Source organism: Pelodiscus sinensis, chromosome 8 (assembly GCF_052426305.1).
Source record: "Pelodiscus sinensis isolate ZL-2025 chromosome 8, ASM5242630v1, whole genome shotgun sequence".
In the NCBI taxonomy this organism is placed as follows: domain Eukaryota; kingdom Metazoa; phylum Chordata; order Testudines; family Trionychidae; genus Pelodiscus; species Pelodiscus sinensis.
The window spans coordinates 44,124,410-44,150,575 of NC_143059.1; the positions used below are offsets into that span (position 1 = coordinate 44,124,410).

The 26,166-nt window shown below is 38.9% G+C and overlaps 1 protein-coding gene across 5 annotated transcripts in view; it reads right to left on the reverse strand.

Moving 5' to 3' along the window:
• The window catches only part of ADGRA1 (adhesion G protein-coupled receptor A1), a 486,698-nt gene that overhangs the window by 290,552 nt on the left and 169,980 nt on the right, over positions 1-26,166 (reverse strand). For all 5 annotated transcript variants that reach the window (XM_075935215.2, XM_075935212.2, XM_075935213.2 and 2 more), the window contains 2 exons: positions 10,967-11,038; positions 6,262-6,333 (listed from right to left, as the gene is read on the reverse strand). In XM_075935215.2, coding sequence (XP_075791330.1) covers positions 6,262-6,293 — 32 coding nt within the window. In that variant the 5' untranslated portion in view covers positions 6,294-6,333; positions 10,967-11,038. The remainder of the gene's footprint in view (positions 1-6,261; positions 6,334-10,966; positions 11,039-26,166) is intronic.

The window sequence follows — 26,166 nt, forward strand, 5'->3', positions numbered from 1 at the left end:
GTCACCAGAGCTGGCATTAAACTTGCTGGGGCTGAAACCAAAGATCTGAGCCCCACCACACAGGGCAGAAGTCTAACCCTGAGGGCTTCAGCCCTGTGCAGAAGGACTCAGGTTGCACCTCCCACCAGCCTAGGGCTAAAGCCCTCAAACTTTAGCTTTACCCTCTCTAGCCCCATAAGATTGGGCTTTATCACCCCTCCTTCCGACCCCGCCCACAGCAGAGGGGCTCAGTCTTCAATCCCCTTCTCATGGTTCTGTAGAAATTGTTGTTGTCAGAAGGGGGTCACAGTGAAATGCAATTTGAGAACCTTGCTGTAAAGCAAACCCTTAACAGTGACTTCAGTGATGTTAAGGCAAAAGAGCTTCCCAAGTACATGAAATGCTGATCTTTTGATACACTCTATATAAAAACAAATGACTTCAGGGTTAAGAGGTTTAATATCACCAAGTTTGACAAAGCTGCATTATGGATTACTTTTGAGTATCTGCTGGAGACGGAAGAAAAAGCCTGGTGATGTGTTGGAATGCAGTACTCACTTTAGACAAAATGAAGATGTAAAAGAATGAACTAAACTTTCCTTATGTCTATTCTTTTCGCATAACATAGATTGGATGACCTATATTCTGTACAATTTTAACTCTCATTAAATGTAGTTTTTGTTTGCTGATATCAATGGAAGTTGAGGGCACTCACAATCACGTAAAGACCATAATTATTATGCAGATGCCCAATACTCAAGGCAGTGGCAGCATGCTTACTGTTAGGCACATGCTTCAACACCTGGCTGAGGTCCTGTGGGATCCTGCAGGCCTAAGATTTGGCCTACACTACGGTAATTGAAATACTTCTGAATCACCTACCATCAAGAGTTTTCTGTTTTTCTTATTTGCTACTCTCACAATGAATATTTTCTTCCATGTTTTAATCAATTTTTAAAGATATACAACTAACTCTTCAAAAGCTGTAAGGTCAGCACAACAATTTTTCATGTTCTGTTTTGCCACAGCTTATTTTGCAAATTTGATGTTATCATTGCTATTTATGAAACTGACAGTGCACAAAGTGCTAAACTAGCCACAAAGAAACAGTCCCATCTCTAAGCTGCATAATAATTGCAATCTGAATAAAGACAGTTTGAAAACACATACATAGAATAGCGCTAATTGATAGCCTTTTTTCTTCCTTTTTCTAGTTATTTCTCATTCAAAAGCGGGAGCGATCTCAGCATTTGACTGAGGCCCTTGGGGGGTGGCTGTTTGGGTAACACAGAAGTGAGGTTTGTGGAACTGGAAAGAGGGAGGGCACAATGGGCATTTGAGTAGACAATGTATTCCTGGCATAAGAACAGCATTGATGAAAGTAGAAAGATTAAAGTGATGAGAAGATAAAGGAAGAGGCAAGGTGAGATTAATTAAATGTGGGAAGAGGTTGAAGGTGGAGGGAATAAAAATAAGAGAAATGCAGGCAGGGTAGATTTCAGTGGATAGTTTCTTGGTACCACTGCAGTAGTGTCAATTGGATTTCCGACACGTGACTTGTTTTGTACTTTATCTCTGCAGAGTACAAAGTGATTAGCCGCGTCAAAGACATTAACAAAGTCACAAGAGAATTTATTATATGATATTATCATAAAGCGAACTACTGATGATGATTCAGAGTCAGGATGAAATATAAATCAGATGTACTTTAATCAAATAATTGCAAGTAAACAGCAAGGTATGTTTCATATTTTTAAAAGGAAGATACAGGAGTAATTTTTGTCAAAGCATGTTTCAGGCTAGAACATTTTATAGTCTAAGGGGCCAATTTATCCAAGCTCATCAAAACATACTCTAATATATCATTAAAGTTATATCCACAATCTTCTGCTGCTACTCATACTTAGTGCTAAGTAGAACAGGTGTTTAAATTATTAAGGCCGCATTACACATAGAAATCCATTTGCATACATGGTTCCTGGAACATAACATTGAAACATGACCCTTGAGAAGGCCAAAAGGAAATATGAAAGACTTTTTACATTCAATTATGTCACTTACAATCATATTTAGGATTTAGGATATAAGCAACTCGCCAAAAAATAGTATGAACAAAGGATAAACATACAAGCCAGGAAAGCCAAGCCAACAGATTAGCGAGTCATGAGAAAGCATCTTTTGAACTATGTGGAATATAGCCAGCTACACCTGCCCTAAAACATGAATATATGCTCTAGGATCATTTTGGTACTCTTCCACTTTTGCAAATTCATCAACTCAATGTAAGTGAAAAACCTGGATCAGTCTCAAGGAAAATAATCACAAAGCATTGACAGGCAGTGATAAATCCTGGAACAGCGTGAACTTTGGATTTCAATACTTAACCAAAAGTTCAACTCCTATTTATTGAAAGTAAGAGGCTTTTCTTGCACAAGCTTTGGACAAAATCCTCCTTCTATGGGTGCCATTAAGAGGTTTAAGTTGTGTGTGTGTGTGTGTGTATTCAATAATTGTGCTTGAGACCCATACTAGCTTAAACATAGCAGTTATCAATGAATTTATTAATCAAAGCAAGTCTGATGTTTGGACAGATCTAAAATAACTGTCTATCCTTTCTGGTAGTGATGAGACTATACTATACTATGGCCCTTGTATTTCAGACCCAGGAGTCAAAATTCTCATCTGGTCAATGAACAAACAGTCTTTTCACTTCTGTTTTGAAGAACAACTATGAATCTCGTAATTAAACTAGTTAAAGACCTTTGCATTACTGATGGCAACTCAGACAATTATTTCAGGGCAGACCAAGTTCTCCTCCCTAATTCGAATGAAGGATTTGAACACTCATGTTTCTGGATATGGGTATGCACTTTGTATCACATGATGAAAAACGAATATGAAATGAAACCAAAAGATGGCAGTGTGCCAGACTTCCTGCAAAGTAAATCAAAGGGTAGCACTAACTCTTAAAAGACTTTGAATTATATTAATCTAAATGAAATATATTCTAATATCCTTTATTTCACCTCTTAGTTATGCTTTTAAATATTGTTAGCAGAAGATGGCTACAGATTTACTTTTCTCTCTTTCCAATAGACTTATGGCTCTCTCTACTGGTTCTAATAATGGCCTACAAATTATCCCTTTGTTCTTTGTCATGCTAAGGTAACAAGAGACCTGAGTTTCCACAATAAATAGTTGTAGCCATCAAAAAGCATTTACGTGATTTCCACTTGGCTGCTTCAGTTACCTGGACCACGCTTGATTGCTTTATCAGTGCCAGTTACTAGTTTAAGGACTTGTCACCTTTGCATCACTTGCTCATTTTTACTGCTTCAGTGCTTTAAAAATGTGTATATCAGCACTACAGTTATGCTAAATAAGTGTTTCTACACAACTCTTCTACAATATAGCTGTCTTGTGCTCCTCAGTTGACTAGTAAACATATTTGCAGTTACATCAATGGCAACTGCACTACCACCAGACAATTTTCTGAATTTCGAAGAGGTGCTGAACAAATGAGAGTCTAAGAAGTATTCATTCATGAACGGTATAGAAAACCTCAGAGTGCTCTCAAGATTCAATAGTTGACCCCAGCATAGAATTAGAAGGAACTGCACTATTCCCACCTTCTGGACCACAGGTAAAACAGAGGTCCAGATCATTTGTGATACCTAAAAAAAAATATCCTGACACTGTTCACAAGAGTAGAGTATTAACCTCAGTGTTCCAACTTCATTATGCTAACATGAATAGTCTTGGCAATTTCAAATAGATACCATATTCCTTACTTGTGCCACATTGCTGCATAATGAAAGAAGCTGGCACAAGCTACCTCAGAGGGCTTTTCTTGGAGAGAGAGGAGAATTCTATATATCCTGTACATTATTTATTTATTTATTTATTTATGTAAATATTTATTTAATGGGACTATTTATATTATTTATAAAATATAAGAAGTTATATTCTCAAGCCCACTAAAGTCAATGAGTGCTAACTGGTGGATCACTTTAAAATCAACTAGCAAACCGATGGCACCAGAGACTAATAAATATATTAGATCATGAGCTTTCATAGGTAAAACTCACTTCTTGGGTACAACATAAATGTAAAATATAGTTTTATGTTCAGAATATACCTTACATTCACACCTAAGAACTAAGATTTGAGAATAAATTATTTATTTCTTATTGGTTACTCAAGACAGCAAACTCCCTAAATTTCCTTCAGCACATGCATAAACTCTATTAGATGCCACAACACATTCCCTTTAACTTTAGAATGCTTTAGTTTTATTACTAAATCAATAGCTTTTACAAGAAGAACATAAGAATGGCCATACTGGGTCAGACCACAGGTCCATCTAGCCCAGTATCCTGTCTTCTGACTAGCCAATCACAGATACCCCAGAGAGAATAAACAGAACAGATAATAACCAAGTGATCCCTCTCCATCACCCATTCCCAGCTTCTGACAGATTACGGACACCATCCCTTCACATCCTGGATAAAATATAGTTCCTTTATTAAATGAGGTAACCCTAAGCTCGGAGTTTCTACAACCTTAATGGAATTTATCATTACATAAAAATGTCATGAAATTCAGGACTGATTGATACACATGTACAATGAAGTGATTATGCAAGTTAAATTAATAGCAAATAGGATGCTGGCTGCTTCCTTAAAATTGAGCTGCCTAAATTAATATTCCCAGAAGAAACCCAACTTTAATTTCTACTAATTTTTTCTGAACTACCACTTTTTCTGAACTACCATTTTGAGTCTTCACTGTGTTTTATTGCATATTTAAGATGATAAAAGCCATCTGTAGTGAATATAAACAATTTAACATTATGATTACCAATATTTGGGATTATCATTAGCATGTTTCATCTGCATTGAGTTTTCAAGCTATGCAAAATGAAGGACATATTTTAAATGTTTATCATCTGCTTCTTTTCAGTATGAAAATTAGGCTTTCATTTGCATTCTTTGTAGAGTACAGTCTTGACAGATAATTTGGCTAATATTATTATTACATATAGAAACTATGTTAGAAGAATGTTAAGGCTGCAAAGTCAAGCCCTAAAAAGCAGAAATGGATGACTATTTTAATGATATTTTTCAATTAAAATAGACATTTTAATGAAAGATTTTAATCAAAGAAAAATTTGCCTTGTTAATATTTTTCAAAAAACCTGAAAAGTTTTTCTTCATTTTTTCCCTATTTCCTTTTCTTCTTCCAACACCCCTACAAGGTTTTTAATGGAAAAAAAATTGAAAATGGGGGTTGGAGAGTAGGAAGGGAAAATAGATCTATCCCCAATTTTTTATTACCAAAATTTCACCAAAAAGAGGATCCTTTTTTAACCCTGAGGAAAGGAAATGATTTTGATTTTTTTGAAAATTTTAATGAAAAAAAATCTTACATTTTCATCTGCTCTATTCAGATGTTAGGAGGTGCCAAAATTAAAGTTGTTCTTGTAAACCATACTCTTGTTCGGTTAAGCCATGTTTACACTGGGATGGTTTGGCCACAAAAGTGCTGTTGACATGCAAAAATCAGCAAGAGTAAAAAAAATCAAACTGATTTTTCTGCCTCCCATTGTTGACATTTCATGGCCACTTTTCTAGCTCCCCTGTCAACAGATAGGGCAAAGCAATGTAGGTAAGCATCCCACAGTGCAGTGTTGTGGGGAGGCAGAGCTGATCCCTGTGCTTCTTGGGATTCTTTCAGAGTTCTCCCACTGCACACTCAGCATCATGAGTAGCTCTGTGAGATCTCAATACAGGCAGTCCCCGGGTTACGTACAAGATAGGGACTATAGGTTTGTTCTTAAGTTGAATTTGTACGTAACTCGGAACTGGCTCCAGATTCAGCCGCTGCTGCTGAAACTGACCAGGGGCTGACTACAGGAAGCCTGAGGCAGAGTTGCTCTGCCCCCGACTTCCTGGAATCAGCCACTGATCAGTTTCAACAGTGGCTGAATCTGGAGCCTGGGACAGAACAGCTGGGGCGCTGCCGGGTAGGTCCCCCCAGGACCAACCCGGCAGCACCCCAGCTGCTCTACCCCAGGCGTCCACAACAAAAGCCTGGTCTGCTGGGGTAGAAAGAGAAAAGGTTTATTTTTGCATGTAAAATTAGTTTAAATGCACAAATATGCCTCATTTTAAAATCCTTTTGAGACAGTTCAGTCAACACGAGCGATAGACAATTTCTTATTCTCTCAATTGCAATATGTTAAAGCTTTTATTAATTACTACAAAATGGTATTATACTCACAATTTATGAAGATTGGTAAGGCCCACAAACATTTCTGAGGTTAGACATCCAATTCTATTATTGGAAAGATCCCTGAAATAAAAAAAATTAAAAACCATTACTAATGTATATACCTACATAGTCAGAGAGAGTTAAGATCTTAAAGAGTTAGAAACAAATGAAAGAATAACTATATATTTATAATGTAACAGATTTTAATTTAACTCATTGAATAGCTTTTTTATTTTGATTATATTTGCATTGTTATGGATCGCTCTTAACAGTTAAACTTTCCTGTAACAAATTGGATTGAATTTTACGTTAAATGCTTTGTAAATGAGTGTCATGTCTCCAGAGGTCTCATACAAAATATAATCAGGCTTCATCTCACAGCAATCATATTTAACACTTAATAATGAGAAAATGGCATGTATTTTATAATTTGCTGCATAAAATCTCTCTAGAGCTCTGACCGAACCTTAAGTATCATCCAGTTTTCCCATTATTAAGTTGTTCCACACTCAAGATATCCTGTCATTGCCAACATTCCTCCAGCTGAGGAAGACTGGATGAGAGTTTTGAAGCCATCAATGCCACTCTTTGCACTGCTCAAAAATTACATTTCTGATTAATTACATTATATTGCTTCCTCTGAAGACCAAGAATTTTGAGAGTGGCCAAACCATAATTCTGGATCTAGATTTCAAACATCCCAAAGATTCAGAGATGTTTGTGTCCAGGAGAATGTCTTGACACCCTGGGTTACAAGAGGGAAAAAGATTAGGACTGCAAAATGGAGCACCCCCATTCCACATGTTTTTAACAAATAAGCCATGAATGTCTTATTGGCAGTCCTCATTAAAAGTTATAACAAGCAAAGTTTTAAAAGCCCCACAACAACAAAATATTGTAAGCTTTCATTATTATGCTCATTTATACCCTAATTTCAAAGCTAACTTCTACATAGCTGACTAATGATCATAAGAGAAAGTATAAAACACTAATTAATAGTGGTCATTAAACCAATTCTGTAAGTTATAAAACCAGGGTGCTGTAAGTTATAAAACCACGGTGAGGATAGTTCAGGAAGCAGAATGAATGTCACCAGTGAGGTGTTTTTTTGTGGGTTTTGTGTTCCTGGATTTCTTCATCACTATTACCCTTTTTCCATATATACAGAGGTGCCTCTGATACAACACAGAGAAATATAGATGTAAAAGGGGAAGATACAAGAAGCTGGATAAAAAATTCACAGTAGTCTCAAGTGATGGAAAAGAGGAAACATCAATTTCTCAGATTCAAGCAAAAGAACATAATTCAGCAAAGTTTCTGTCTACATTTCTTGCAATTTACAAATAATATTAATCTGACCAAATTAACATAAACAAGACAGCTTTTATGTCTGTAGAGCACAAAGTAGGGAGTGTTTGGCTTTTTCCAAAAGAGTATATCAACCACTTTGCAAACTCTAATCCTCAGGATTCCAAAATATACTTTCATGATTATAACCCAAATGTCTCCCTCCTCTAAAAAAACTTCCCCCAAAATACACTGTCTGCCATAGTAGAGTCTGTTCATAAAGGTACTGATGGGATGGGCCGTAGCAGGTCTGTGGGACCTACTCTGGGTTATCTGTCACACTAGAATGATAGCATGAGGCGGAGTCATATGATGTGGACTGAAGTGTCCAGAAGAGCATATACAAGATTACATGCTACGTAATTCATAACCATACCAGGGTAAACTTTTAAGAGGCAGCTATAAGGGTCCTCTCACCATTTTGAACATGACATCTGTGAGAAAGGAATCTTTTGCTGCATCATTTTAGATTTTCCACCCTATTTGTATTTGGGTCCAGAGCCTTCTAACTTCCTGACTTGGTTTGTAATTTTAACTTACACATTTTTCAACTGTGGTGTTTTTTTTTTTTTGTGAGATAAGGGGTATGATCTAATCATTTTTCAAATCAACATAGCATTTTACAACATTAAATGTACTGTGCATGGGAGGTAGATTGGTATTGCTTCAGATTTTGTGCCACCTTTCTCTGTCCCCATATTTTTTCCTCTTATAATCTACAATACATTTCCAAAATAAGAAAACGAGAGTAAGAATTTGAGGAACGAGATGCCATCTTGTAACTAAATCCTCAGATTCTTGTCAAGCCTCCTGCCAAAATTACTGAAATTACAGGGCATCTTTTAAAATTCTGACTGTATTTCATGTAACAATTTAAAAAATGAGAATTTGGGAAAATCAAATACTTCTGTATCTTCTTACTAGACAATGAAAATATTCTTGGGCAGCTAAACATTTCAAAGTAATTTTTAAATATAGCATAAGCTTTTCTTATACTTCTCAATTATTAGCTGGCCTACTCCACAAAAAGCAATTTGTATAACAATAATAATTGTAATTCATTTTTTTCTACTGAAAAGATCATTATAATGAAAACAAGCATAAAAAACACATCAGTACTTTTCCTAATACATAAGTGTCACTGGATTGTCCAGGAATTCTGTAGTTTAATTTAAAAAAAGAAAAAGAGCAGCCAAATTCTAATGTTACTTGAACAGAACTTTATCTGGAATCAACGGAAATAATGCCTAAACAAAGATTGAGTGGGGATTTCAGAATATGACCACTGTATATGGCAAAAATGGGTAACAAAAGAAGATTTCACCCAAAAGAAAACAAATTGAAAAACTAAACTATCTTGACATCCCATTCATGTAGTTCTTGAGAAGAGACGTGCTGAAGTAGGATATTTCTAACAAAACTATAGCACATGTATCCTCTTCTTAGTCTATATAATAACAAATGCTATTTTCAAAATATGTTGCATAAGCTGGCAGTAACTGAAATCTGTTCACTGTAAACTATTTTTCCTAATGAAACATTAGCAAAGAGAAAACGACAGCTTGCACCAGCTTGCTACACAAGTCTCAATTGAGCTGTATTTAGACTCAGTTTGCTACATGGTACAAAAATCTGGTATTTATTTTTAGTTATCAAATATTTACATTTCTTTTAATTGATTTTTACAGAAAACAAATACTCCTCTGTTAAAGAAATTAGTCCCACATTTTTGTGCTTCCCAAAATTTATTTTTTTGTGTATCCATTATTTTGTATTAACCCATAGGGTAACACAATTTGCCACTGTAAATAATGAATTCTAGAGATAAAATCAGTTCTCGGAAAGGGTTATGCACAAGAGAAATTGTTATTTTTTATAGGACATGGACAGCTTGCAATTTGCCTGGCTCACTCACTGTAACTGTCTCATTCAGCTGCCTCTGTTACAATAGCTTCAGCTGCTTACATATGAGAAACAATAGGAAATGAATGCAAGTACAAAGTAATTACAGCACTGAGAGTTCAGTAAAGTATTTTTTTAAAATGTAGAGCTAGTTCTGATTGATTTTGTGCAATGATCTTCTATTATGCAAAAACATTCTCCGCCTGCATGAGAATGGAACAAATCAGTACCAAACATAGCATATACATCTTTTTAAAGACTGGTATGGTAAATCTCAGGATTTCTGTAGCTACAGCTTCTGCTAGAGAGTCTTTTTCCTAACTGTCCCATTTCCTAATATGTTCTGCCTTCTTTGATTTCTCTTTTGCTGTCAACCAGTCACTTTCTCAAAATGTTCTTTGTGACTCAGCAACATTAGATCATGGCTTTTACAGGTTACCCATTCTTCCCACAAGAGGTCAGGGTTGTGTTATTAGATTATATGACCGCACCAGTAATTAACATTTGTTCATATAATTGCATGTAAATACAATGTAATTATCTGTGTATGCAATACAAAACACAAATTTTAAAAATAGAGATAATAATTAAATAGATGTATATTATTATATAACATCTATTTTTCATAATACTGCCACCCATAAACTCCAAATGAAGAAGTTACACAGTATCGGACTCATGAACGTAACTTCATTCACCAATCTTTGATATAGACTGAAATTGCTATTTACAAGACCTATAAAATTAGCAGAAATTGAAGCCTTATATTAAAGCTAAATATTGTTAGTTGAATATGCTGTTAGGGAAATAGTGAGTTAAGAATTTAATTGTACAGACCAAAATGTACTTAACTCATCAAATTAGTAGGAAAGTATTATTTTAAAACCTGACTTCAAAAATACAGTTATCACATGATCACCAGTATTCAGAAGGATATGGTATATAATATAACTGAGAATAAATATGAAAAAAAGACAGTGGAGTGGACTTGATCAAGAAGAAATTGGTGAATTTAACTTCTTCACAGCATACAGAATCTTCCTTCTAAGGAAATTGCTTTATAAACCTGGCCTATGGTACCAAAAAGGTAAAAGTGGACTTCATAATAGAAAAGTACACAGAATTTTTCTTTTAATATATCAGTCAGTCATTAACAAAGCATTTTTAAAACAACTTCTCAGCCCCAGACTTGCTTATTTAGCATTTAAATGGGGTGTTTTCTTTGTTAGAAGACAAAGATATTTTTAAACACACAAAAACATGCCCCCAAACAGAGCAGAAAATAAAATAAGACCCATGTAGAAGAAAAAAGATTAAAAGAATCTAAGTACAATATGTGATTTTATGTCCTTTGCTCAAAGTCCTCATGTTATTATTGCTTGGTGGCATGCTCAAGTTCCCCCAAGGACAGAAATGTCAATATGAACACAATTTGCAGGGTAATTCAAATGGAATTAATACTTACAAGCGCTTCAGTTCTGAAAGTCCAAGGAAGGCTCCAGGCTCAATAGTGCTAATCAAGTTATTCTTCAGATCTCTAGAGATAAATAATAGGAGGAGCAATTCATTATCACTTTACCTTGAATATGATTCTCATACATGAACAGAAGAACAAAAAAGATAACATTCTAAGGCTTATCCTGATTTTTATTTGGTTTCACTCAGAACAAGAGTGCATATACAGAAAAATATTACCACAATGGCGTGCAGCAAAATTAATTTTATTTAAAACAAAAGGTAATTTAATTTAAATTTCTCCAAATGAGTTTGCCAGCTTTACCACTCGAAGGAAAATGCATTAGTCAACAGAATATTTTAAAGTGAGTGAAATAATTAGATCAGCCAATAGGTTTCCTTATTTATTGTGCTGTTTACTTTTACACTCAAAACGTACACTCTTCCTTCCCATCTACAGAAAGCAAACCAACTAGCTTTGGCACATATACAACTTCTCATATTTGGCAGACAGGTGCTTCACTGTGTACTTGGTAACTATCCAGGGGATCAGATTTTGTAGCAGTAAAGAATATTTTAGTAGCATTAGTAACCTCATCTGCTACTGGCTCATTACTTGAGGCAGTGATTCTGCTCTCAAATAAATCCCTTCTGAGATGTATTATGAAATTTTTTCATGCTTTCCAGGATTTGGACTCTGAAGAGAGTTTAGGGGATAATTAGAAAGGCAGGTATAGGGGATTTTTGCTGTAAATTCTTGTAGATTCTTGGGGTTCATCTTTAAAATAGTTTGAAATTCATATTGGATAGCTGGCATTCAGGGCTCGTCTACACTATTGCACTGATGAAGATGTGCCACATCACACAGGAGTAGTGGGTTTTTTCACACTCCTGAGCAATGTTTTTTCACACATATAAGTTGTATCAATTAGGCTCTAGTGTAAACCAGCCCTCAGACTAGCGAAAACCAGTATGTTACAGTAGATACACTGCTTCTGACAGCACCAGTATGAGTCACCTTAGTTATGGCTTTCTATTGTATTGCAAACATAGTACATATTATGAAATCTTGGAACCACTGAAATCAACAGAGATTTTGCCATTGGCTTCAATGGGGCCAGATTTCACTCAATGCTTATCCTTATTAGGACATATTTTCAAGGGTGATCCACACATGAAAAAACTTTTTGTACCTTTTGCTAACTATGTAAGTGAATCTTTACATTTGCTGTTTCAAAAAGGCATTGTATGTTAGTTCTGCTTAGCTTTAATGCTAGTGGCCCATTAATTCTCTGTCTCCCTTATAGTCCTTAGTCACCTGCTGACTGAAAGCCCGCCCACCAAGTTCCCCACAAGGAATTCTAGTAATTTTTACATTCATGAGCATTTGAATTTGGTGCAAAAACATTTTATATTGATATTGTTATGCAGTAAAAAGCAAAGCTATCGGGTGAAGAACAATAACATTCAGTCATTACTGGAGAAGATTGAAGGAGGAGTGAATGCCTTGCAGCATTTCTACTATTCATCCTTCTCTTCAACCTGCAAAGCTTATTTATGTAGTCATTTGCTGACGTTATAAATAAAAAGCTGGGCCAAATAATCACATTGTGATGAGTCCTGCAGCTAATAAGCATAGTCAGCTACAAAGTTTACAACAGTTCAGTTTACAAACAGCACATAAGCAAGAACTGAATATTCCAATATTCATATTTACTCCAATATTCACACTGTCAAAGATACTGTTCATGGTTAATCATAGTTCATTTTTGTCAATACATTTTATGTATTGATGATTTATTTATATGAACATAGCAATAATGTGACCAGACCCAGATCTGCCTACATATAAATATGAAAAAAATGTGAAAACACCACCTTTAAAATGAATATTAGCTGGTACTGCTTATGTTTAATCTATAGTGTCATCATTATACTTTTAAGACTCTATTGCTCATCTCCTTGTTATCTAACTCAGGCATATAAGAGAGTGATCAGAGAGAGCGTGGGGCCCTTACTAGATGAGGGAGGTAACCTAGTAATGAACAATGTGGGAAAAGCTGAAGAACTCAATGCTTTTTTTGTGTCTGTCTTCACAGACACGGTCATCTTCCAGACTACTGCACTAGGCAGTGAAGTATGAGGAGATGGGTAGTGTGACGGGGCACGCGGGCCCCGCACTGGGAGCCTGCCGGGAGGCGCCGAGCGGGGTGACGGGGCACTCGCGCCCCGCACGGAGAACGCGCCGGGAGGCGCCGAACAGCCACACAGGGGGGCGGAGAACACGGCCCAGCCCGCCGCGGTGGACTCCCGGAACGCGCCGGCAGCCGGCGCGGGGAGCGTCGGGAGGCAGCAGGCGCCGCCCAGCAGGGCCCTAGAGGGAGGGGCCGGGGAGGCGCAGGGGGATGACGTCGCGGGGGAAGGGCGGCCAGGAGGCGTCGCTCAGGAAGTGACGCAGGAGACGGGGAAAGGAGCCGGCGGGGGATTTAAACTCGGGGGCTGGCACGGCACAGGGAGGACGGTGGATGGAGCAAGGGGAGGAGAAACGGAGGGAGAGGTGAGGCAGGAGAAGCCAAGAGAAGTGGGCCGGGAGGCCTGGTGGAGTAGGAAGCGGCCCAGGGCAGGGTCGTGGAGCCCGTGAGCGGGTGTGTTTTGGGGCACTCCCCCATCCGCTAGGGAGGGACCGCGGGTCCCTGCCGTTAGGGCCCTGGGCTGGGGTTCGGAGAGGGGGTGGGCCCGAACCCCCCTACTCTGCCGGCAGGCCGATCCAGCTCGGGTGTAAACGCGATCTTGCGGAATAAAAAAGGGCCCCCGGCCTAGAGGGTGGCTACCCAGGCCTAACCTTCTGTGGTCAGATCGGCCGTTAGTGGACTCCGAGGAATGAACCAGTTTACAGGTAGACCTCAGTGGAGAAAGAACAGGTTAAAAATTATTTAGAAAAGCTAAACATAAACAAATCCATGGGTTGGGATTTAATGCATCCGAGGATACTAAGGGAGTTGGCAAATGTCATTGCAGAGCCTTTGGCCATTATCTTTGAAAACTCAAAAATGGGAAGAAGAACAATCCCAAGAACTACAGACCAATCAGCCTTACCTCAGTCCCCAGAAAAATCATGGAGGAGATCTTCAAGGCATCCATTTTGAAGTACTTGGAAGAGGGGAATGTGATCAGGAATAGTCAACACGGATTCACCAAGGGCAAGTCATGCAAGACCAATCTGATTAGCTTCTCTGATGAGGTAACTGGCTCTTTGGACATGGGGAAGTCAGTGGATGTGATATACCTTGACTTTAGCAAAGTTTTTGATATGGTCTCCCACAATATTCTTGCTAAAAAGTTAAGGAAATATGGATTGGATAAGTGGACTATAAGGTGCATAGAAAGCTGGCTAGATTGTCGAGTCCAAAAGGTAGTGATCAATGGTTCAATGTCTTATTGGTGGTCAGTTTCAAGTGTAGTGCCTCAAGGATCTGTTCTAGGGCTGGTTTTATTCAACATCTTCATTAATGACCTGGATGAGGGGATGGATTGCACCCTTAGCAAGTTTGCAGATGACACTAAGTTAGAGGGAGAGGTAGATACATTGGAGGGCAGAGATAGTGTCCAGAGTGACCTAGACAGATTAGAGGATTGGGCCAAAACAAATCTGATGAGGTTCAACAAGTGTAGAGTCCTGTGCTTGGGATGGAAGAATCAGGCTGGGGACTGACTGGCTAAGTAGCAGTTCAGCAGAAAAGGACCTGGGGATTACAGTGTATGAGAAACTATATATGAGTCAACAGTGTGCCTTTGTAGCCAAGAAGGATAATGGCATATTAGGTTGAATTAGGTGGAGCATTGCCATCATATCTAGGGAAGCGATTATTCTCCTTTATTCGGCCCTAGTGAGGCCACATCTGGAGTACTGCATCCAATTCTGGGCCCTCCACTATAGAAAGGATGTGGACACATTGGAGAGGGTCCAGCGGAGGGCAATAAAAATGATTAGGGGCTGGAACACTTGACCTACAAAGAGAGGCTCAGGGATTTGGGCTTATTTAGTACGCAGAAGGGAAGAGTGAAGGGGGATTTGATAGCAGCCTTCAACTTCCTGAAGGGAGGTTCAAAAGAGGATGGAAAGAGGCTGTTCTCAGTAGTGAAAGATGGCAGAACAAGGAGCAATGGTTTCAAGTTACAGTAGGAGAGGTCAAGGTAGGATATTAGGAAAAACTTTCACTAGGAGGGTGGTGAAGTACTGGAATGGGTTACCTAGGGAGGTGGTGGAATTTCCATCCCTAGAGGTTTTTAAGTCTTGGCTTGACAAAGCCCTGGCTGGGATGATTTAGTTGGGGTTAGTCCTACTTTGGACAGGGGGCTGGACACGATGACCTCCTGAGGTCTCTTCCAGCCCTATGATTCTATGTCCGTTTTCTTGCTTTCTCAAGTCCGATATAGATTAGAACGTGGATGAAAGCATCTATAGCCAGGCAAGACACAGATGATATCTATTAGTAAGGGACACACCCTCAAGTAGGCTGTGATCTTACCTTCTAGTTTTGTCACTGTGGTTTGCAGTCTAGGGATTAAATGGATTCAGCATTAGCCAGAACTGCCATTTCCCTCTTCAGTTGGCCAAAAAGAATAGTATAAAATACAGATATTCCTCCAGACTAGACTATATCTATCAATCAATCAATCAATCAATAGGTAGATGTTAAGGTTAATTAGCATGAGTTTATTTTCTTTTAGTGATCCTGTGTTATCACCAGGTATAAACTTCAACCAGTACCCAATTCTCTTAACTCTCCAAAATAAACCTTGCAGCCTACTGAACTCTGTCCACAAACAGCAACATCAGGAGTTCGCTTTCTCCAGTCAAAACAACTAAAAATACCTCAGTTACTTGAAGGAGCAACTTTCTGCCTGCTTCATATAGTCAGTCTAACCATTACAGTACTCTATACACCAGGGGTGGCCAACCCATTCTGGGCAAAGAACCAAGATAGCTGAGGGTGGCGGGGGGGGGGAAGCTCTTAAAAAAAGGCTCTGTCCCTTTAAGAAACCTCATTTAAACGCGTTTTGAGCTTTTTGGGCCACAGCATCTTTTTGCCACCATCTTTTTTTCTGCAGCTTTCATGGCCGCGCCGGATGGCTACCCTGCTCAGGTCAGCACAGGGAGCCGGGAGGAGAGGGCCGTTTTTGGTGGTGCAGGGGTGGCTTTCGAGCCATGGGGGGAGGGAGGTCTTCGTGAGGGAAGAGGGAGGTAGAGACACATGGGGATCGCGAGACTTGGGTTGGCCACGGCTGCTATACACAAATAAATGTGAATAGTATATAGCAGTTTCATCTACCATAGAAGTCCACTTTGAAACAGAATAGACTAACAAGAACACATCACAACACTTGGAGCCGGCCTTAGGATTTATGGGGCCCTATGCAATACTAAAACTGGAGCCCATATGCCTGACGGCAGCCAGGAAGGGGGTAATGATTTTTTAGAAAGATGATTTTATAATCTTCAGCAATGCACTAATGAAATATTTTAAAGCAAATTTTAAAACAAAGGTCCTGTGGACTAATACAGTAAATTCAGACCATATATACCTGGAGGTTGGCAAATGCCTGTTAAATGGCTTGATTACCACTTGAATGGCTCTTTCACAGCTTCACAGTGTTCTGCTGATAGGTTTAGCAGGCTTTTTCAGCTTTAAGTTAACTAGGTACTCTCTGGAGAAAGAAGAGTCTTAGAAAAGGATAGGAAGAGGCAGGTGGGAGGACATTAACACTCAGTGGGGGTCTTAAATTTTCAGGTGCTCTATGGAGTTGCACATTCCACATAAGAATGGATAACAATGGCCCTGCCAATGATTTGCTTTTTACATTATTTGCCAATTCATTTCAAATATGGAATTCAAGTTGCTGATTTTAACCTGTAATGCCATACGTGATATACAAGTTACCTAGCTATTTGAAGAGGAGATCTTTTCTCATGATTAACAGTAACAATGGCTAGTAACAAATCTAAAAGAACCAGAATGGAGACAACATTGTTAATGGGGGTAGTATGTCAAAATGGAAAAACAGATACTAGGTTCTAGTTTTTTTTTACATATGCTGTGTATTTTCCCGTGGAAACTTTTTTCTGCTTCTCGGTAACTTTTGAAAGCCCATAGCAATAACAAGCATAAATCTGAACCATCATCTGTAGGCATTAAAAAGCTGAGTCTAATGTTAGTAAAAAAATCATACCATTTCCAGGAAAACTGTCTATCATTTCGATGACCAACCTAGGCCATCTACTCCCCTTATTTTAGAAATGATACTAAAATTTGATAGGTCATTTTAATGACATCCTTTCCCAGAATACTGTAGATATATTATCCACAGTCCCTGGTACCATATTAGTAAGTATGTTCTTCTTGTGATTATTCCATAATGTGTCAGTGTACTGATAACTTGATCTTCTCCTATCTAGCCCCCGCTGGCAACTATCTATAATCCTGTTCAAATAAATGTGACAATTATTACAATTGCATACCATTTATATTTCTTATTTCTGAAATAGGAATGTTACTTTATTACTACTTCTTTATCTTTAACTGATATTTTTGTTTCAAACAGAATGAACTTTTCAAAAATATTAAACCTGCTATTTTCTAATTTAGCTAAAGCAGTTGGTTATATTGAAGCTTTACAGTCATCAGTCTCCACTTTCACTGAGTTAAATAAAGAAACCAGGGTAATTTGGTTGCATGTTTACATTTTCCCCAAGAAGATATTCCTGAGGTTTGGCAAAAGGCTTCATCCTAAACATGCCAAGCAGCAGCATAGGCTGGGCCACACACATACTTTATGCAAACAACTTTGGCAACATCCAAGCATAGGAGAGGAAGAAAAAGACCTACCACTGTAATACTCAATGGCTGCAGTGTGACCCAGTTAAAGTGACCAGAAATGCATTTTTTAACTAACAGTTATGGTTTTATATCATTTTTGACAGTTAATTCTAACTTCTAAGTTGCTGTTTTGAGTATAAATGATGTGTCATTTGTGGCATGGGTGTATACATCCGGTGGCATGACCTGAAAATAAATCAAAACCAAACTGCTATTACAATTACAAATATATGAAGCTACATAAATTCAATTCTAGTTGTAATAACTGACATGTTTATATTTATATCAAGGTTGCACAATTGTAAAATATTGCTAGAATATTTATTGTAAAGTGATCTTTTGCATTGTTTTATATTATTGTTAGAGGTTCTTATGGCATGGTACCATGATCTTGACTAAATATGAATGGGAGAAGTAATAACAGGGTGGAGTTACTTAGTAGGAATTGCCTTGTCAGAACAGAAAACATTTTCTAAAAGAGTCAGAAAGTTACCAGAAGACAGTGTCCTTTCAATTTACAAATTAGAACATATACAAAACATGTACATAATGTGATATAAAAGGTCCCTCTCCATTCCCCACCATAGTTTCAGCATCTCAAACACACTCATGCAGACTAACAGTCCTTCATATTTAAAAATACAACTATCCTAGCAAGACTAGTTGGAGCAGAGCTCGTTAGAAATTTTTCACTGAATCATAGAACACTAGAAGTGGAAGGGACCTCAAGAGATCATCGAATCCAGTCCCCTGCCTTCATGGCAGGACCCCGTACCATGTACACCATCCCTGATAGATATATATCTAAACCGCTCTTAAATATCTCCAGAGATGGATGGAGATTCCACAACCTCCCTAGGCAACTTTTTTCAGTGTTTAACCACCCTGACAGTTATTCCTAATGTCCAATCTAAACCTCTCTTGCTGCATTTTAAGCCCATTGCTTCCGGTCCTTTCCTCAGAGGCTAAGGAGAACAATTTTTATTTATTCCAGTAGTCAAACACTGGAGATATTTAAGAGTAGGTTAGATAAATGTCTATCAGGGATGGTCTAGACAGTATTTGGTCCTGCCATGATGACCTCTTGAGGTCCCTTCCAGTCCTAGTATTCTATGAGTCTATGCCAATATCTAAATCACTGATGAAGATATTGAACAGAACTGGTCCCAAAACAGACCCTTGCGGAACCTCACTTTTTATGCCTTTCCAGCAGAATTGTGAACCGTTAATAACTACTCTGAGAATGCTTATCCAGCCAGTTATGCCCTCACCTTATAGTAGTCCCATCTAAACTGTATTTGCCTAGTTTATTGAAAATGTTGTTCAACTAATACCACTTCTATCAAAACCAAAACAATTTGAAAATATTGATTTTCACAAGGTTTTGTCAAAATGTTCCATTAGTTTTTTATTACTTTGATTTTTCAATTTAAAAATTAATTGTTTTTAACTAAAATGTTAAAGTTTTAAAAGAAATCTTGTTTTAAAAATAATTTTTTTTCATGGGGCATTTTTAACTTTTGGTCTGTTTCAGAATTTTGTTTTTTTTTCAAAGTAACAAAATTTCCCATTAAATGAAAAATGTAGTTTCTGCCTGCTTTAGCTGAGCACTTAGCACCTTGAGCCTCTGATCTTTGAATTGGCTACCATGTATTAACTAGATAACTGGAATTCAGGAAAATGGAGATAACTGACTACATGCAGGGGAAGCTCTGTTTGTCCATTTCCCCAACGATTTATTGTGGTATAGAAGAAACAAACTACTAATGATCCTTTATACATAGAAACTTTACCAGGCACAAAATAGATGCTTACTTCTTCCCTCTCAGCTACTCAGAACACTTGTCTAACTGAACCTCTGATTATCCAAAGATGTCCTTAAGACTTTTCATGATTTATGTTTACCTCATGTATTCATATAATAATGAATTATGGTGAAATAGCTATATTTAATCCCAAATTTCATTAACAAAACAGCATATTTCCCTTGACAAGTTAGATGCTGACAAATTGGGCTGCTGTTTTAGATTATTGGTGGTTAGGTCTTCAGATAATATGGAACTTGCTTCCACTTAAAAATGTATGTACTGTAAATATTTTGTATACATATGTATAACAAGAATGTCTAGTCTTTGTTCAATTTCTTTACATTGGTACATATTTCATAAAAAATTATTGGTTGAACAAAGAAGACATCTGCATTGGAAAGTTTTCATTATGGTACTACACACATTACGAAAAGCTCTGGGAAATGCAACCCGTCATGGAGCAGATGCCAAATACCAGTGAAAGATGACAGACATTGCCTTTTTGTCTTTTTATTATGAAACAAAAGACACACAGAGGTCAAATACTCCATTTCTTATTCCTACAAAACTCCAGTGATCTATAGGGGAATTATACTCAAGTGTCACTGTAGGATCATTAGTACTGGGGGAATTCTGCAATTGTCGCATTTGGAGCCATAGTAAAATTGCTGAATTCCTCCCATGCTGGATTATGAGCCTAAAAGCATAATGTGTTTTTGTAACAGTTATAAATAGTGATTGTGAATGGCCTCAGGACATGCAAATAAGACAGGACAAAGCTGAAACATTGCATCTAATGCCTATCATACTAAGGTGATCACTTTTCATCAGCTGGCTACAGACTAGAGTTCAAGAACTAAGGTGAGTTGGCAAATCTATGTAAAGCCATTTCAGGAATATCTGGCCCTATGATGTCTGGCCCGAGTCAATGATTCATAGTTCACAATGCTATGTACTATCAGCAGTTCCTACCCTGCCATATCCAATTCCTATAACGTGATATACAACAACAAAGTCTCTCAGGCTACGTCTAGACTGCAGGCTTCTTTTGGAAGGAGCTTTTCCAGAAGAGATCTTCCAAAAAATTATTCCAAATGAGAGCATTGACACTGCCAAAGAGCATTGAAAAGTTATCGGTGTGGAAGCTCTCTCGCATTTAACCTATGATTACTATGGACGGAGTGGCTACCAGGGCACCTGTGCTTTTTCCTCTTTCCTCTTCTTTCAAAAGAACTCCCTCTTCCCCATCCACACATGCCTTTTGGAAAAAGGCTTCTTCCTCATAGAAAGAGGTTTACCAATGTAAAAAAAACCCCTCTGTTCTTTCAATTTTTTTCGAAAGAAAGCGATGGCCATTTTTCTGAAAAAACTCTGTAATGAAGACATAGCCTCACAAAGACTGGACCTATTTTGAGGCTTCTGACTCATACCAAATGTCTGCAATAACTAGGCAGCTAGTTGAGATTTAGAGTCCACTTTAAATATATTAAATAAAGTGTGTTTATGCAGAACTGAAACAAAACAGAATTGGATCCAGTATGACATACTTTGAATATGAAAACTACTATAGCATTTTTAATAATAGCACAGTGACTGCTGTAATACCTTGTAACTGAACACTATTTTCATTTCATTTCACTTTCTGTAGAACTTCAGAGGAGTAGATGAGTTAGTCTGTAACAGGAAAAACTTCAACAACAAATAGTCTAGTAGCACCTTAAAGACTAACAAAACATGTTGAGGGTAACATGAGCTTTTGTGGGCACAACCCACTGGTTCTGGACTTCCAACATTCCTGTCATCCGAAGAAGCAGGTTGTGCCCACGAAAGCTCATGCCATCTACATGCTTTGTTAGTCTTTAAGGTGCTACTAGACTATTTGTTGTTGTTGAAGTTTTTCCTGTTACAGACTAACTCATCTACTCCTCTGAAGTTCTACAGAAAGTGCAATGGGATATTTTTTACTCTCTCATCAGCTGCCATAACAATTGCATTTCTTCTGATGGCTAATATATCCAACAGTGTAATATTTCCCAGCACACTTTGCAGTGCTATTTTTTGGTATAGCCCTAAATCCTGGCATGAGTTCGAACAAACTTCTATTTCAGATGTGAAAATGCAACGCAGTCATGCTAATGCTATGAGTTTTGAAGTAAACTTTTGTTAGACTCTCTTTTGCTTCTTAGTATAAAGAATCTGAATGTAATTGTGTGGAATGGTGTTTCTGTCTGTGCATTCTATGTACTCAGAGAAAATCTAGGCTATTTCACATGGTTGATTATCCAATGTTTCCTCCACTGTTTTCCCACCTTACTTGCTCCAGTTAGTGCTGGTCATGTAACATTGTCTGATGCAGTGAATCTTCCACCACTGTTTGTACATGTTTATTTATTGTCATTGCTTTGATGAAAAGCTCAGAGCTTCCCTATATCTTGTGATCTACCCACATTGTTCTTTCTTTATATTTCTAATCACAAACCAGATAGTCTATTCATCAGCACCAACTTACCAAAACCAGCAAAATCTGAGCACTGCACACTGTTCCACCTACAGAGAGTTAAAGTAACGGAATGGGAACTGTAGATTTGGGGGGGGACCCCTACTTGGTAAGTAAAGATGCACAGAAATTAAAATCTATCAATCAGCAATTGATGTTTAACTTAGGTTTGGTGTTTCATTACTGTACATAAATAAATATGGGGAAAATCATTGCAGCTGCAGGTCATCCAGAGCAGAAAACCCAAGCTAGGCACTCATCCATCACTGAGTTCATATATTCCATTGGATAACAATAATACATTGTTAAAAGTGAAAAAAAAGAACATACCAATCGTTGTTACTAATAAAAAATAAATTTTAAATGAAGATATTTATTCTTCTAGAAGGCTTTCCTCTCATTCCACTCCTACATACCAAGATCTCCAAGACATAAGATACTTACATAATATACAGGCCACAGGTTTAAACACATGCATGCATGCACTAAAATGTTCACTAATTAAATTCACACTTGTAGTACCTCCCCCTCTCCTTTGACTGCCAAGGCTTTTCTGAGCCCTAGTTGGTCCATTCAAGAGGCAATGAATGGAGAAATGCTGCAATAGAAGGAGAGATTAGCCTGAAGGCAAGGGCAATAGCCTCTGTCTACAGATATAAGCCTTGTTTTCACTAGAAAACATGTGCAGACCATTGTCATTGATTGTGTTAACTCAACACAATTAAGGAATCAGCATAAACCTGGTTAAATCATCTACAGCCGTAGATCAGCCAATTGTATTTAAACTCTGATCTCAGCAAAACTTAATCATGGTTATTCAGCTGCCTCCTGCTGGTCTGCACTGACTGCTAACCATTGTCCAGTTAGGTTGACCATTTACAACAGGACTCAAAACACTAACATCTTATAGACAAGGCCACTGAAGTTGCTGGAGAAAAGGGTGATGGAGAGAGAGTAGCATATGAGGGAGATTAGGGAAGGAGCTGAACTGTTGTGTGTGTTTTAGAGAAGAGAAAGTAGGTGAAACAAAAACTTCTGCAGGGCATGGATTCAGTGGTCAGGTTCAGAAATTATATAAAAAACCAGACTATTTTGAAATAGGAAGCTGTCATTCCAATAGGGTTTCCACTGACTACAAGCACTACTCAAGCTTTCTTCTCATGGTTTGTGGAGTGACTAGAATGCCTTGATAGAATTATCACCTCATCATGCATATTTACCTGTTTATAAGTTTTATTTTTAACATCTTAGTGAAATTGAACTTCTCAGTTAATTCTTATGACAATAACATGTGCATGTGTCTATTCGCATCTCAACTTTACCAATTTTTACATTATTCGAGGCTGACCCAGAAGTCACAGGCTAACAATAAATACAGTCTCCCATCAGGCAGAAGAAGTATATTATCCTTCCTACACTGAATTAATGAGGTAGTAGCTTAGCATTTGACAGATGTTTAGGGTTTATTAGTGAACATATTTAACCTTTTATTTCCTAACTGCACATTTCCTTCTCTATAAACAGAACAGACACATATTCTTGATTTCCTTACCCTAGGTCTTTTCCTAACTGTCAAATACCAATAATGAACAGACACAGAATAGATGAGAACTGGTAAACAGCAGGGTCAGCTAGAGGTTTGTGAATTAGTAGTTCTAATTGTTTCAAAAGACATTGCCACAATCGACTGAAGGTAACAACGAAGGGTATGTCTACACAGTATTTCAAATTAAATTGATATAGCGGAGAGCTTATTTTGAAATTGGTAAACCTCATTCCATGAGGAATAGCGCCAATTTCGAAACTGTTATTTCGAAATAAGCACTGTGTCGACGCTTATTTCAAAATAGGGGGCCTCCAGCCCTTCCCATGGTGCCCTGGTGGCCACTCTGGGAACAACCAAGAAAATTCCTCTCCCTCCCTCTCTCCATGGAGCCCTTAAAGGGGTAGACTCTGGCCACAGTGCCTGTGCCAGCTCCAAGCCTTCCAGCCCAGAGCCAGCAGTTGCTACACCTGACCCAGTGGCCCCAGCATGAGCCAGGCAGCCAGTGCCAGCCAGCCTTCCACCACTCCCCAGGACCAGTCTGCCAGCTCCCAGGACCCTGGTCCACTGCCTGGTCCAGTGCGGAGATCAGGGACCTAATTCAGGTTTGGTGGGAGGTCTCCAACGTCCATGATCTCCGCACTAAATGGAGGAGCACAACCGTCTACAAGCGGATGGCTGCCAGCCGGGTCACCAAAGGCTAAATGCGAACCCAGGAGCAGGTTCTCATGAAAATAAAGGAGCTATGGCAGGCACATGCCAGGGCCACAGGGGGCAGCTCCCAACCAGGGGCAGACCCAGACCTCTGCCCCTATCTTGATGCCATGGACTGCATCCTGGGGGACAGGACGGTCTGTGCCCCCCCAGGTGGTCATCGACCCTTGGGCAGAGCTTGCTGCGTCCTGCTGCTCCAGCCCCTGCTGCCTCCCCAGCTACCGGTCCTCCTATTCCTTCTCCCCTTCCTGCTTCTTCCTCCCTTCCCTCCCCACACCCCCAGGGATGCTAAGGCCCTTGCACCCATGGTGCTGGGAGATAGTTGGGCTGGCGAGACCCCCAACCTTTAGCCCTGAGCTTCTCCTCTCCCTTCCTCCCCCTGCCAGATCCCTCCTCCCAGGTTTTCCCCTCCCCTCTCCCACCCTTCCTTCTCCCCTTTCCCACCTTCTTTCCCCAGTCTCACTTTAGTTTCATTCTCCCCCCACCCCAGTTTTATTCAGTAAAGAGGCTTTGTTGTAATGAACACATGTCTTTTATTGTACAGCAGGAAGGGGGGGTTAGGGAGGGGTAAGTGGAAGAATGTGAGGGAGGAATGAGGCATAAGCCCCCAGTGGGGCACACCAGGGAGACTGTTACTGCCTTCAGAATGTGCTGCAAGGCTCACAGCAACACATTCAGGAGAAGCACCAGAGTGCCCAGGGGCATCTCCGGCTCCACGGTGCCGAGTGCTGTGGTGTCCTGAGTGAGGGCAACCAGAGCATACAGAGAAAAAAATGATTTGCTGTCTCTCAGCGAGGTAGGCAAACAAGCAGGGAAACCTTAGAATTGTCTGTCCAGGGGAGTCCCTTTAAGCACAGGTCTCAGATAGCCTCAGGCAGCAGCCACACAAGGTAACTCCTGACCTGATGCCCTGCCAGAACCGGTTCCAGCTGGCCTTAAATGCAATTCAGTGTCCTAACGGTGTGGATATGCTATTTCAAAATACCAAAATGCTATTTCGAAATGCATTTTGTGTCTAGACGCGTTATTTCAAAATAAGATATTTTGAAATAACGCTGTAGTGTAGACATACCCTAACAGAATCAGCCAGGGGGCCATGAATTAGTGCTAAAGGAAACTAGCAGGAATAATGAAAGGAGACAACAAATGGCAAGATAGACATACAGAGTAGAGGAGTTCGACCTACACGAACGTGTGTGGGTGACTCAGTGATGATCAACAGGAAGCAGGATTTTGACCACTAGATATTGATATGATACAGGCATACAGTGAGATGTTCTACATACTAATCCCTGTTTTCTGCGGGTCACCACTGCCAATGGCTGTTTGTCCATATGGCGTACTGATTCATTATAACCTTCTCTTAGAGAGGCACGCTTCATTTATCAGTAATCTTTTCCTCTACTGTCCTGTACATGCTGTCTCCACACCTACCTGTGTCTAGATACACACAACAGACTTCTAGGAGTCTAGCTATTGCCATGGAGATAGTGACTTGCATGAATAATTTGGTAGTTGAAAGGAGCCCAAGGCTCTTTAACTTGTCCTCCTTTGGGACCTTTCTGTGCACACATGGCCAAGGATAATTCTGTATGGACTAAGTTTCCTTAGACATGCGCCATCCTTTTTGTAGTTCACTAACTCACACATCTTCTTTCTGGGAACATAAATTCAGAGCTCAAGAGCAGCAAATGAACAAGCTTCTTGCAATGATGCTGGGGAAGTATACACCTGACTTTTCTTTTCTCTTTTTTTTCTTTTCAGCTAGTG